Raw genomic sequence first — 13,331 nt, 5'->3', positions numbered from 1 at the left:
GACAAATATAATATTTTCAGATGGGACACCAATTGAAAAAATCCAATTTAAAATCGTCAAAAATTATATTTCCAAAACACAATAACGTAAATATTCCTAACAAACTTTATGAAATAACAAACTCAACATCACTATTGATCTACTTACAAATATTTGATATTGTTTATTCGCAAATGTCTTTAAAAAAATATTCAATTTCCTCAGAACTACGTTCCACTTTACATCAAGAACGAATTACCATTAATAAAAAACAATTTAAAAAATAACCTTTTTTAGAGAACGGGCATTTATAACTTAAATTTAAATCTCAATTCTTTCGTTTTCAATTAGTTGTGGAAAACAACCAATGCAATTAGTTAGTCTCAAAAGAAAAAACTCAAGTTCTGCATATAGCAAAGGTTGTTGTGACAGTGAAAACACCAAAGAAATTGAAGCAAAATTTGAAACCAAAACTGAGAATTCAATCTATAAATAAAAGGAAACTCAACAACATTTATGTCTTATCCGCCACCATATAACCCCCCACAGTCTCCACCGTTGAAAAAACAGCAAAAGCATAAGGAGAAGGCTACAAGGACAGTGACCGTATGAAGAACAACCTAAATTTACATTTTAAGGCATAGAAGTCAAATAACCTTTCTAATTCAGGAAATCCAATTACCAAAGTCTCTTTTTTTTCCTGCTCAACACCAAATCAGAGAACCCAAAATTGAGAAAAAAGGACAGAGAAATCTCAGAAGGGTTCTGGAAAACCTCACTTGCCACCCAAGGTTGGGAATTGGCCAGGATCCTCAATTGATGGAGCTGCAACATTGCTCCCTGCATTTCCACTGTATCCTCCTCCTCTACCACCACCACCACGACCACGTCCTCTTCCACGACCACTTGTGTTGTAGAACCTTTCCCCTTCAGCTGGTTTCAGAAACTCATTGATGTTCACAGACTAAGAGCATCAAAGTCCAACAAAAGAAACAAAAGTTAGATGAGAGCAAAAAATACTAGCAAATGAAATCAAGAGATTGTTGCTTAATAGCCTAATGAATCAATACATGATGAACCAATGGTGTGCCTGCGACAAATCATATAAAGCTAGCACAAGTTGAAGGAGAGAATGAACAAAGCAAAGTACGAGTAAAGGTATTGTCCAGATGGATAATAATAATAATAATAATAAAACAGAAAACTAGAGAATCAAAATTAGAATCAACTCCAAAGGAATCAATATAGTGAACAGATTGAGTAGAACCTAAAACAATAAAAGTAAAAGCAATGTTATGATGTAACTATGAACATTAAATTTCAACATCATTAAAATGAAGTTGGATGATGGAATATGAACCTCTTCACTGTAATAACTGACCGACCGAGAGGAAATTATAATTGCAAGAAAAGCAATCAGGAGAGATAAAAAAATTAGGGTAAAATAGCATTTCCAGGTAATATATTTTAAATATGTATATATATACAGCAGGTTTCCAACATAGAAAAAATGGGACAGAAATTTTAACGTTCCTGGGCAACTGACATCATTTTTCATCACTTTCTGCCATCTGTAATCATTAAAACAGATGGCATCCTCCAAGTATTCAAATCAGTAAAATAAGTACTAAAAGACGTTAACCCTCAAATTGAAATGTGACAGTTGTTAATTAAAATTAGTGTTCATGCAACCAAAACGGTAAAATGATACTAGAGCAACAAATATAATTTGACAATTTAGGAGAAATTTGGTTACTCGTGGTGCTTGTTAAAAAGCAATCAGATACAAAAAAACAAAGTGTTCCGGTGTCACCTTCTTGGATCTCTCCTCCTTCTCCAAAGCATCTTTACGCTTATCCTTTTCGGATCCCTGGAAAAAAATTGAAGTGGCAAAGTATATCATTAGGCATCATTAATTAATATAAAATAATTTCAAATATAGGGCAAAATGAGACCAAAAAATCTCACCAATTTAATAAATATCTCATCATTGTCTTTCTTGTTTGACAGTGGCTGCATGGATGCAAACTCCTTGATATCCACCTTTCTTGTTTCAGTCTTGAGCGCCTGCAGGGCCTTCCTTCTCTCTTCCAGCACTTTCTCATACTCTTCCAGGGTCATCTCCTACAAAACAGTTTAAATTCCATTTAGCAATGGATGAACAATAACCTAGAGAATATGAATTTCAAATATAACCCACTTAAAGCATAATGCATACAAGTAAAAATATGCAATCAAAGCTTAATTTGATTGCAGTGACAGTGAGATGCACTACACAAAACCATAGAGTATTTTGCATGACCTAGCACTCATTCATAAGACATATATTCTGTTTGTCTCCTGATTATATGAACTGCAGAAAGCCTAGAATTTGCAGCAAGAGACTAAAAAAAATGGGGAAATAATTAATGGAAGTGATTATTCACCTTGTCCTCTGGTTCCTTCTCTTCATTTTCATTGGCAGGACTGTCCTTGTTTCCATCTGCTGCATCTTCCTCACCTACAGGCTTCTCATCACCAAAATTCTTTTCAGTTTCATCCGCCACTTCCTCAGTCACCCTAGCACATTTAATATCAAAAGAAACAAATCATCAAAAAACGTTCAATTGGATATGTATACATTCTTCTGAAGAATTTGTTATCCGATTTTCATTCCTATTAACACTGCTTACTGAGCAATTTCATCAGATTGGTTGCCCCAGTTTCCTCGTCCAGCACCATCACGCTTGAATTCATTTCTGCAATTAGATCGATTGCTAACATTATACATTAAGAGAGAGAGGAAGAGAGAAACAGAACTAGAATAATGAAATATAGTATTACCCTCGTCCAGTCCCACTGTGGCGTTCAAAGGCTCTTCTTGGGCGTCCATCATCACCAACTTCACCATTGCTAAAACGTCCACGTCCACCACGACCACCACCACCGCCACGATAAGCCCCACGTGGTGCACCATAACCACGTCTTTCTGAGGGATTCCCAGCCTCCCCTTCAAAAGATCCTTGGTTAGCAGGGGCAGATGAGTTCTCGTCATTGGAAAAATCACGACCAAAACCACTGCCACCACCACGTCCACGTCCATATCCTCGTCCACCTCCTCGGCCACCACCACGGCCACCAAAAGAGGTTTCATTTTTGGCCTCCCTCACTATCAGTAAGAAAGGAAAAAACCAAGGGAAAAACAACACAGGAATATCATCAACCCAGTGGTTCTTCAGGAATCAAGGTAGCAAGAAAAACAAGTTGAAATAAACTCAACACTGAATGAAGGGACAAATATACTAAAATACATGATAAGATAATTACAAAAGATAAATAAACAGGAGATCAAGAAGTAAATAAACAATTAAAGAGATTTAGTACCTACCAATAAACAAATCTAACTTTTAAAAAGCCTGCAGATATCAGGGACATATCACATGTTCCAAACAAATAGTCAACAACCAAAGCATTGTTCAACCACATACGTTAAGACATGACAAGTATCATAAAAATCTCCAATAAACTCCCACACGCTACCATACATAACTCCTAAAAAACAAGTAATGATGTAAAATGAATACATTAAATACCTTTTATCCCAAAATACTAAAAGCAAAAAGGTCCATACAAACAACGGGACAGTAACAACAAAATCCAATCTAAACTAAAAGCCACGTCTTTTCTAAAAGAACAAATTCATAAATCCATTTTCCCCTTCAACCCCATCAATTAACCCAACCCAAATAATAAGACAACAAACAACTTTCAATTACATAACAAAACGTAATGAATAAATGAACCAAACTAAAATCAAAAACAAAAGCCGCCTCTTTTCGAAAACTACGAACAGAAAAATCTCCTTACTCTTTTAAACCCCATCGACAAAAGCCACGATTTCATGACCCAAATAAACATAATAAAGAAAAAGCAAAATTTCAATTAGAATTGAGAAAACAAATAATGAAAACAGAAACAAAAGCACGAATCTAACCAGCCTGTGTGGGAGGAACTGGCTTGGAAGGCAACTGAGCCGGCTTGCTCTGCTGCGCTACCGCACCACCGCGGGGTCCAGGCTTGCCCTGCTCCTTCTTCGGTGCGGCGGCGGCCTTCAACTGCTCGGCCGCGATCAACTGCGACGGGTCCTCCGCATCGTCGCCCAATAAATCAAAGGGATTGGCAGTGGCCATTTGGAAACGCAACCCTTCTCAGGAAAACCCAACAAAGCTTATTTCTTTCGACAGAACACAAAAGGTTTAACTGAAGGAGGGTTCCATGGTTGATTTGAGACAGAAGATGAATTGGGAGAATGAAGTGTGAAGAAAGAGAGTGAGAACAAAACCCTAGCCGCAGGGGAAGAGAGAGGGTGAGATGAGAGAGTGACGCTAACCTAATCTCTATCTTCTCAATTTATTTATGCTTTCAAATTTCATTTACAGTTTTTTTTTTTTTTCACAACACTTCTTGTGTAATTCCTAAGTTTTTCATTTTCTTAATTTGAATAAATTTGTTAATAAATATGATTTTATGATAGCAAGCAAATGTTATCATATTCATTTTTTTGTACAATATATCACCTAAATATTCTCACTTCATTTGTTAATTTATAAAATTACACCTTTTTCTAATTTTAAAAAATTCATAATCATAATGATTAATAAATTTCTCATATGTGTGATTTTCATAAATTAAAAATCATTCAAACTAATATATATATATATATATATATATATATATATATATATATATAAACTAATCAACAATACTAATATAAATAATATAATTGAAGTTAATTTTATAACTTGATATTATTAGCCTATTTGCTCAATTATAATCATAAGCTTAATAAGTTTTTTTTCCAATATTTGAAGTGTTCATTTAAGATAATTTAAAAAAGGTTAAAATACCTTTTTGGTCCCAATTTTTAACAACTTTTTTCAAATAGGTCCCAATTTTCGCGAGGTGTTCAAATAGGTCCTAATTTTGGTCAATTTGATTCAATTAGGTCCTAATTGGGTAACGTCGTTTAAATTGATAACGTTTCACTGTACAGTTGGCTTTTCCTTGCTACGTGTCGAAATACTAATCCTACGTGTCCGTGTTTCCTTACAATGAGGTGGTTAATTAGTGGGTTAAACACATTAAGTTTTTAATTAAATGCAAAAAATGAAAATTAAAAAATAAACTGTTAGGTTTATAAAAAGTTGGGACCTTCACGCTCGTTTCTTTTCTTTTGCGGCGCTCTTTAACTTTGTTTCCTCAGCACTTCACTTCCAATTTTTCTCCTCACATTAAACTCTCTCTTCTTCACCATGCATCACCTCACCATCCTCCTCCTCGCGCTCTCACCTTTGATTTCAACTGTTCTCCGGGGATTTCCTGGAAAAGCTTATGCTCTAAATCTGCCGTGGAAATCCAAACTGGGTGCTGGAATTGCCATGCTCCACCTCACTCCGCACCTTTCCTCGTATGCGACTCGTGTCGGTGCATTCAACCCGTCGATGGTTCCATAGACTATTTTGAGATATTTGGGGTGTAAGTTTCTGGGGTTTTGTTTTTCTCTTCTGGGTGCTGAAATTTCTTCCAAAGAGATAGCTTCTTCGACTTTTTATAAACCCTAACACTTTATTTTTAATTTTCATTTTTTGCATTTAATTAAACACTTAATGTGATTAATTCCCTAATTAATCATCTCATTATAAAGAAAAACTGACACGTAGGATTAGTATTTCAACACGTAGTAAGAAAAAGCCAACTGTACAGTTAAACGTTATCAATTTAAACGGCGTTACCCAATTAGGACCTAATTGAATCAAATTGACCAAAATTAGGACCTATTTGAGCACCCCGCGAAAATTGGGACCTATTTGAAAAAAAGTTGACGAAAATTGGAATCAAAAAGGTATTTTAACCTTTAAAAAAAGAATCTTTAATTTAATCTTTATTTCATTTAAAAAATAGTGTTTTTTATTATATGTGTTGACAATAATTGAAGGTGATCACGGTGGATTGTTTTTAACATTTCAAAGTTTATATTTTTACTTATCTCATCACCATAATTGCATGAAAACATTACAAGTACTCCGGTTTAAATAAGATTGAAAAATTATATAATTAGTGACATATTAATCATATCACATTCAAATTTAAAAGATATAGCTGGATTTAAGTCGATTTTATAAGATAAATATAAAATCGTTAATTTAATCATATTATTTTTTAGACTTAATTAAGTTTTGAGTCTTTAATAAATTTAGAAATTTTTAATCAACTTCCTATTAATTTTTTATGATTCATCAAAGTTTTCAAAATTTAAAATTTTTCAATTGAGTTTTTATTGTTCATTTTTTTCTTTAACTAGGTAGCATGATGATGCACTTTAGTTAACTATTAATTGAGTGATGCGACGATTGGTTTGTTTAACTATACACTCTACCTCCAATACTCAATAAACATATTGAGTTTTGGTAAACAAATTAATGATGGTCTCATCCCCACTTTTGTCCTTTGGGTATTGTTTAGGTTAGTAGTCACTCATAACTAATCCCTTGAGTATTGTTTGGGCTTGTAGTCATTTTTTACTAATTCCTTAAGTATTGTTTGGACTTGTAGTCACTCATGAATAACCCTTTGAATATTGTTTGAGATCGTAGCCACTATTGACTAATCCCTAAGGTATTGTTTCAAATCGTAACCACTCTTGGTTAATCATGTATAAGTATTCTTTTGCTTTGTAGCCACTTCTGGTTAACCTCATCCATGTTTTTTTTTTAATAAGCCACTTGTGACTTAATCAAGTAGTATTTCTGCAAGCCACTTATGACTTAACAAAATATTCTTTCCACAAGCCTTTTTTGACTTAATCAAGTATTTTTTGAACAACATCCACTCATGGCTAATAATAAAGTTTTTTTTTTTTCTGTGAAACAACCACTAATGGATAAGATAAAAAGAGTATCTAGGTAGTGATAAAAAAATCATAAGGTTGCTCAGTAGAGAGATGTATCTTTGTTCATATATACAAAATTTGTGCATTGTCCTCTAATTTTATAATTGAACACAATGTGTTTTGATGAAGTTTTTTACGGACAAAAAAACAAATTAGGTAGCGTTTTGATACTATACAATGTGATCTATATATTTCTTCTTATTCTCGAGAGACATTATATGAATATGAAGAAAGTATCCATTGAAAATTTGTTTCTAGTAGTTGAGCAACTTCAGGCCTTTTGAACGTCCCTCTTGCATATGGTGAACATGATTGTGAAGGATGTCTTAAATGCACTTAATACAACGTTAAGTGATCTTTCGTCTTTTATGTAACATCGTGTCGCAACCAGAATCGTGACGGGAAAGCAAATCGAAAAGAAAAACGGGTTTGAAAGAGATTTGGAGTCGCCATCATAGTTATTCTGGAAAACTATGGAAAACCATAAAGATAAGACAAGTCTGCGAAAAACTAGATTTTGGATGCAGGAGTCGATTACGCGTAGGGAAGGTGTTAGCACCCTACAACGCCCACCCGAGGGCGGTACCTTTAATTAAAAATGCAAAGGTGATGTGGTTTTCAAAATGTTAATTTTCCCCAAAAATAAGACAAATAATACTAAAAAGAAACAAAAATATTTTTTTGATTTTTTGAGCCCGACAAGGATTGACTTTGGTCTTACATATTCTCATTTAAAGTAAGAAATCAGGGTTACGTAGTTCTTGAAAAGATATTAAAAAAAAACTATTTGGAAAATGATTTGATTTTTGGAGGTGAACTTGACAAGGACTGACCTTGCTCCTACGTATCTCACATCGGAGAATCAAGGATCACGTAGTTCTTAAAAGGTGTGGTTGTTTGAAAATGTTGGTATTTTTATATTTTTGGAATTTTATATTTTTTTTGGTATTTTTGAATTACTTGAAAATATGTGTCACACAACGCGAGCGGTAAGACAAACACTAAAGGGAAAGAAAATTATTTTTTGTATTTTTTAGAAAATAAGTGTCACACGGTGCGGGCGACCGAACAGACACTAAAAGAGAAAGAAAACTACTTTTGGTTTTTTGAAAGTGAGTGTCACACGGTGCGGACGACCGGACAGACACAATAAAGCAAAAGAGAATATTTTCATTTTTTTAGATTTTTTTCTATTTTTTTGTAGTTTTTATAATTTAAAATATTTTGTTTTATTTTTGTCTTTTTTTTTAGAAAATTATAAAGGTAGAATTTAAAAGGATAAAAATGAAAAAAATAGAATGTGAGGGTGCATGAATAATGTGAGGTACATGAAGTAAATGAGGTGTGTTTGTTAAAAGGTGGGGGTGTAGCGAGTAAAAGTCAAAAGTAAAGTGAATCTAGAAGGAGGGGTGTGAACTGTGAAAAGTGAGGTGCAATCTGTAACAACAAACAAGTCGAAAACAAATATGGGGTGCGAGGCTGGCAAACATCAAGGGTGCGTAAAGAAATACACAAACAGTCCAACACAAATAATTGAGGTGTAGAGATTAAAAACGGGGGTGCACAAATAAATAACATGGTCAGGCCCAATTTCTACTCAAACTAAACCTAATTAAAATTAAAGCTCTCATTTACCCATGGCAGCCGTCTCTTTGCAGCAGCCACCATGACTCCGACGGTTGAGACATGCGCTCACCTTTTGGCCACCACCAACGACACTAGCCTCCGCTGGAGGCCTCATCGGCGACGCCGTCGCCGCTCGCCGCTCCTCGCGTGAAACGGTCCTACGCCGTGATTAATGCCTCCCCGTTTCTCCAGCACATTCGAGACAGCACGACTCGCCACCACCGCACCGGCCACCGCAACCGAGTCACGCGAACACCACGGAAACCACCACCTGGCCGTCGCGACCCAAACCACCACCATGAACGTTGTTGCTGCTGCAACTAGAGCACGTCGACACAACGCCTGCTATCACCACCGTTAATGTCGCCGCTATCGCGACCTGTGCGCGTCACTGGTAGTGCCAACTTCCCCCTTCCCTACGTGAGGGTTTCTTCCTGGCCTAGGCTTTGCGCGCTCTGATGCTAGCATGTTGCGATTGTTTCCGCATTGTACCACCTTACCATAGCCATTTGCGTCTAGACGCGCCAGCAACAATGTCGTCGGTGATTATCTCTTCTCCCTTTCTCTATTTCAGATTTGTATTTGGGTGGAAATGATTGGGGAAGATGAAACGTGAATGTTTGGGGGTTGTTTGGGTATCTATTCTTTGATTTTATGCAGGTGAGAGATGAAGGTGAAAACTTGAAGATAAAATTCACCCTATCAACCACGACTTTGCTCCCTTCTCGTTGTAATCCCTCTCACTGTGTTCTTTCTGAATGCGTAATCCTCTGATTCCGTGGGTGGAGAACTAAGGAAGTTTCTTTTCATTTTTTTTTGTTGGTGTCCCCTTTTTGAATCTTAGTTTTTTCTTTTATTATGTCGATCCCTCTTTTGTTACATTTTGTCTCTACACCTTCCAATCTCGAGATTAGGCATAAGGGTGAGAGCAGATGTTGTTTCCTGCTCCTTCAGCTATCCTGACCATCGCCAGCTAGCTATTATCGGTCATTCCCAATGCAAAAAACATGATAGCATAGCAGTCATGAGTTTGATACAGAGAGACCTTACGTTACTTATAGTTTTCTTGCTCTTTTTTTTTCTTTTTTTTATATACATATTTTTTTGAAAAGGAAAAAAAATAAAAATAAAAAAGGTAAACAAAATATGATTAAAATCAAAATTAAAAAATTAAGTTTAAAAACAAAAATAAAATAAAATAAAATAAGAATAAGAATAAAACAAAATAAAAGTAAAATGAAAGTAAAATAAGATGAAATGACAAATCAAAATAAAAGTAAAATAAGATAAGAAAAAAAATAAAGAAAAAAAGTATTACCCGGACAAAATTGGGTGTTGACACATCGTAATACTTGAATGTACTAATCCTTTTTTGGTTAATGTTCCTTTATTAGATTTGTCCAAAGTGTTTTGTCTTACGAAATAGATACCCTTTCCATAGTTCATAATGCTAACATCAAGGAATTGTTGAAGAAAAACAACTTTGCCTTTTTTTTAAGACATCAGTTCATGTGACTTGTGCTCTGACAAAGTATCTTTTTGGTAGACAAAACTAACAAACATTCTCTACAATATTGAATAAGCATACATCTATGTCTTTGTATAGTATAAGGTTAGTTTAAATATATGTGTTTATCGTCTAAGCACATTCATGTCTTATCAAACATAAAACAAGATTGCACAATATTATATTATTTGTTAAAGTCACTTTCATTTTACACTATTTATTGTTGAACCAAACCATCATCTTATAGATGTTGCATGGCCATATTTTATACTTGGTTATTTTTACCACTTAATCAAATTCATGAGGTGTTGAACTTTTTCTTTATCATTCCATCCTCACCCTTAACATTTTAATTTGTTTCTTCTGCCTATGCACAATACTAATTGTCATTAGGAGTTGCTTACATGTTTCATACCAACATATTAATGTTGTGCACTATCTAATGTATAAAGCTTTGTACAACATCATCTTGATGCTAACATGAAAATTGTTGTTGCCAGTGAATTCTACCGATGCAAAACAATCATCCCAATTACTTTATTACTTTATCATACATGCTTATAGCAAATCTTCTAGAGGTTGATCTGTTGTCTCTATTTATAGATGTTATGTTGAGCTAAAATTTACCTCAGTTTCTCGTGCTTTCAGACCACTTTCCCAAAATTTAGAATTGAAACAAGAATCTACAATCACCTTTATTATGTCAAAATTTCATTGGTTACCCAAAAACAAAACCCCATTAAAAATGTTGTCCCATTTCCATTATGAGATTTATAAAGGTTGTAATTCTCCTAGTGAGCGTTGATGTTCGACTTTTGATTTTATGCATGTTAGGCATTTGGATACATAACCTACTACACCCCTTTTCATTCCTTACCACTAAAAAATGTTTCATGAGTTTTGATACATCTTAATTGATCTTGGATAAAAACATAGTTTACTTTTATGCACCTTGTCCTTTGTTTTCCTCCTTTTATTGTATGATGTCCCATAAATATTGATCAGTTTGTTATGCCTCTTTGATTTGTTTGAGATAATTATTATTGATTTTCAAAGTTCCTTGGTACAAACTCTTATGTCACACTTCTACTACTAAGTTGAGACAAAAAACTTTTTAAAATAATCATCATTCCTTTACAATCACAACAAAAATATACAAGGACTTCCAGCTCAAGGCATTTTTTGCTACATTTGTCTTTCTTGAATGGTAAAATAGTTCAAAGTTATAATCTTCTAAAAATTATGTCCACCCTTTTTGTCGCATATTCAATTACTTTAGGCTTTTATGATCACTAAAAACTTTGAATATTATCCTATAGGGTGATGTCTCCAAAATTTATGGAAACCACTATCAATAGTTCTAAATTGTGTAACGAATTATTCACTTCACAAGGTCTTAATTTCCTTGAAGCATATGTAACAAAATTTTGTTTTTGCGTTAAAACACAACATAATTTCTGTCTCCATGCATTACAATACATTTCAAACTTCTTTGCATCCAATAGGGCTAAAATTGTTGACAAAGTTAATCTTCTTTTTAATTCTTAAAGACTAGTTTTGCATTCATCATTCTATTTTAATACTCACTCTTTTTTAGATAACTTGGTTAGTGGTAATGAAATGCAAGAAAATCCTTTAATAAACTTTTGGTATAATATCTAGCTAATCCAAAAATCCTAATGTGTTATTGCTTCAATCTTTGGTGGATCCACTATTATTCCTTCAATTGAAATAGCATAACCCAACAAATTGAAATTGACCTTCACCAAAATTCACACATTAATAATTTAGTGTGTGGTTGTCTCTCCTTTAGAATCTACAACATAATCCTTAAATGTTTTACAAGTTCTTCAAAGCTTTTTGAATAGATGATGATATCATCAATAAATGTCACCATAAATTTGTCCAAAAATTAGTGGAAAATTTGTCTCAAGTAATCCATGAATACTAAACATTTGTAGTGACCATTGTTGGTCCTAAATGCACTATTTGAAATATCTTTTTCCACACCTAAATTTGATGATATCCTGATTGTTGGTCAATTTTTGAAAATAATGAAGCTCCTCAAAGTTGATCCAAGATATCATTAATTATTAGTGACAAGTATTTATTCTTGATTAATCATTAACTATTTTTTTAATAGTTCCTCCCATTGTCTCTTCATCTCAACCAGTTCTACTAAAGACATAAAATATGTGGCAATATATATCATACTAGACCTTAGGATTAGGTCTATTATAAATTAAATCTTTCTAGTGATAACCCTGCTTATTTCACAATATCACAACAGATTGAAGTCATAGATCACTTCACAAAAATATATAGAAAATAGAGGATGTCAAATATTAAATGCAGTTGCAACTATAAGTGTGCAAATTTATGGCATACACCACAATGTTTAGAAAGATGTGATAGATAACGCAACATGTTTTCAAGAGTGTGTATGACAATTAAGATAAGTCATCCACAATTTGCCCAAATGTAACCTAAGATAATGTTTGTTCTTAGCTTGAAATAAACAAATTATCCAAACTACTTTCTAAACTTGAATTGCTACATCCAGAAGAGTTATTCATTGAACAAGACTATTTTACAGGGAACTCAACATCTTTATTAAAAGACTACTATAACATCTATCTACCGTACTCTTAAATTTTCATTCCATAATAATAAATGCATGAGTATTCGACGAAGTCAATTCTAAAAGGAACTCAAAAATAGTGTTTCGAAATCAATTGTATCTATTATACAATTCATATAATGTTATTTGAGACATTTTGGAACGAATATTATCCAACACTCTTAAAACGACATTCTAGAAATATTTTTTCTGTACTATAAATTTCACAAAGATTAAATATATTTTGTGTGCCTTTTTAATGAAAATTAAAATTAATTTATCTTTTAATTTTTAGTAAAAATTGAAATTAATTTCTTTTCGAAACTTTGACTTATCTTTAGAAATGTATAATTTTAGTATTTTTAATCAAATTTTTATTGAATTTAATTGACATTTCAAATAACATTGAAAACAGAAATGTGTCAAATAATGTAAACAATTTAAATGATATCAAGAAACACATTTAAAACGTCAAATAAACTTAACAAAATTTGGTTAAAAAAATTAAACTCATATTTATCATAAAACTTGTTTAAAACATCAAATAAACTTAAAAATTATTAGTTAAAATGACTGAATTCACGTGTTTTTAAAGTTTGAAGACTAAATTAGGTCAAAGTTTGAATGATTGACTATTTCAATTTTCACAATCAAGGGACAAAAATATATTT

At 33.2% G+C, this 13,331-nt stretch overlaps 1 protein-coding gene across 1 annotated transcript; it reads right to left on the bottom strand.

Moving 5' to 3' along the window:
• Positions 1–439: 439 nt before the first annotated feature.
• Positions 440–4,355, bottom strand: LOC114166721 (RGG repeats nuclear RNA binding protein A-like). Its single transcript, XM_028051501.1, has 7 exons — positions 3,953–4,355; positions 2,803–3,127; positions 2,652–2,717; positions 2,406–2,538; positions 1,948–2,103; positions 1,793–1,849; positions 440–943 (listed from the first exon to the last, which is right to left on the bottom strand). The coding sequence occupies exons 1-7, from the start codon at positions 4,146–4,148 to the stop codon at positions 755–757; spliced, it is 1,122 nt and encodes a 373-aa protein (XP_027907302.1). The 5' UTR covers positions 4,149–4,355; the 3' UTR covers positions 440–754.
• Between the last annotated feature and the right edge of the window lie 8,976 nt (positions 4,356–13,331).

The sequence above is a fragment of the Vigna unguiculata genome, chromosome 10 (genome assembly GCF_004118075.2).
Source record: "Vigna unguiculata cultivar IT97K-499-35 chromosome 10, ASM411807v1, whole genome shotgun sequence".
Lineage (NCBI taxonomy): Eukaryota > Viridiplantae > Streptophyta > Magnoliopsida > Fabales > Fabaceae > Vigna > Vigna unguiculata.
This window is presented reverse-complemented; position numbering and strand designations above follow the sequence as displayed.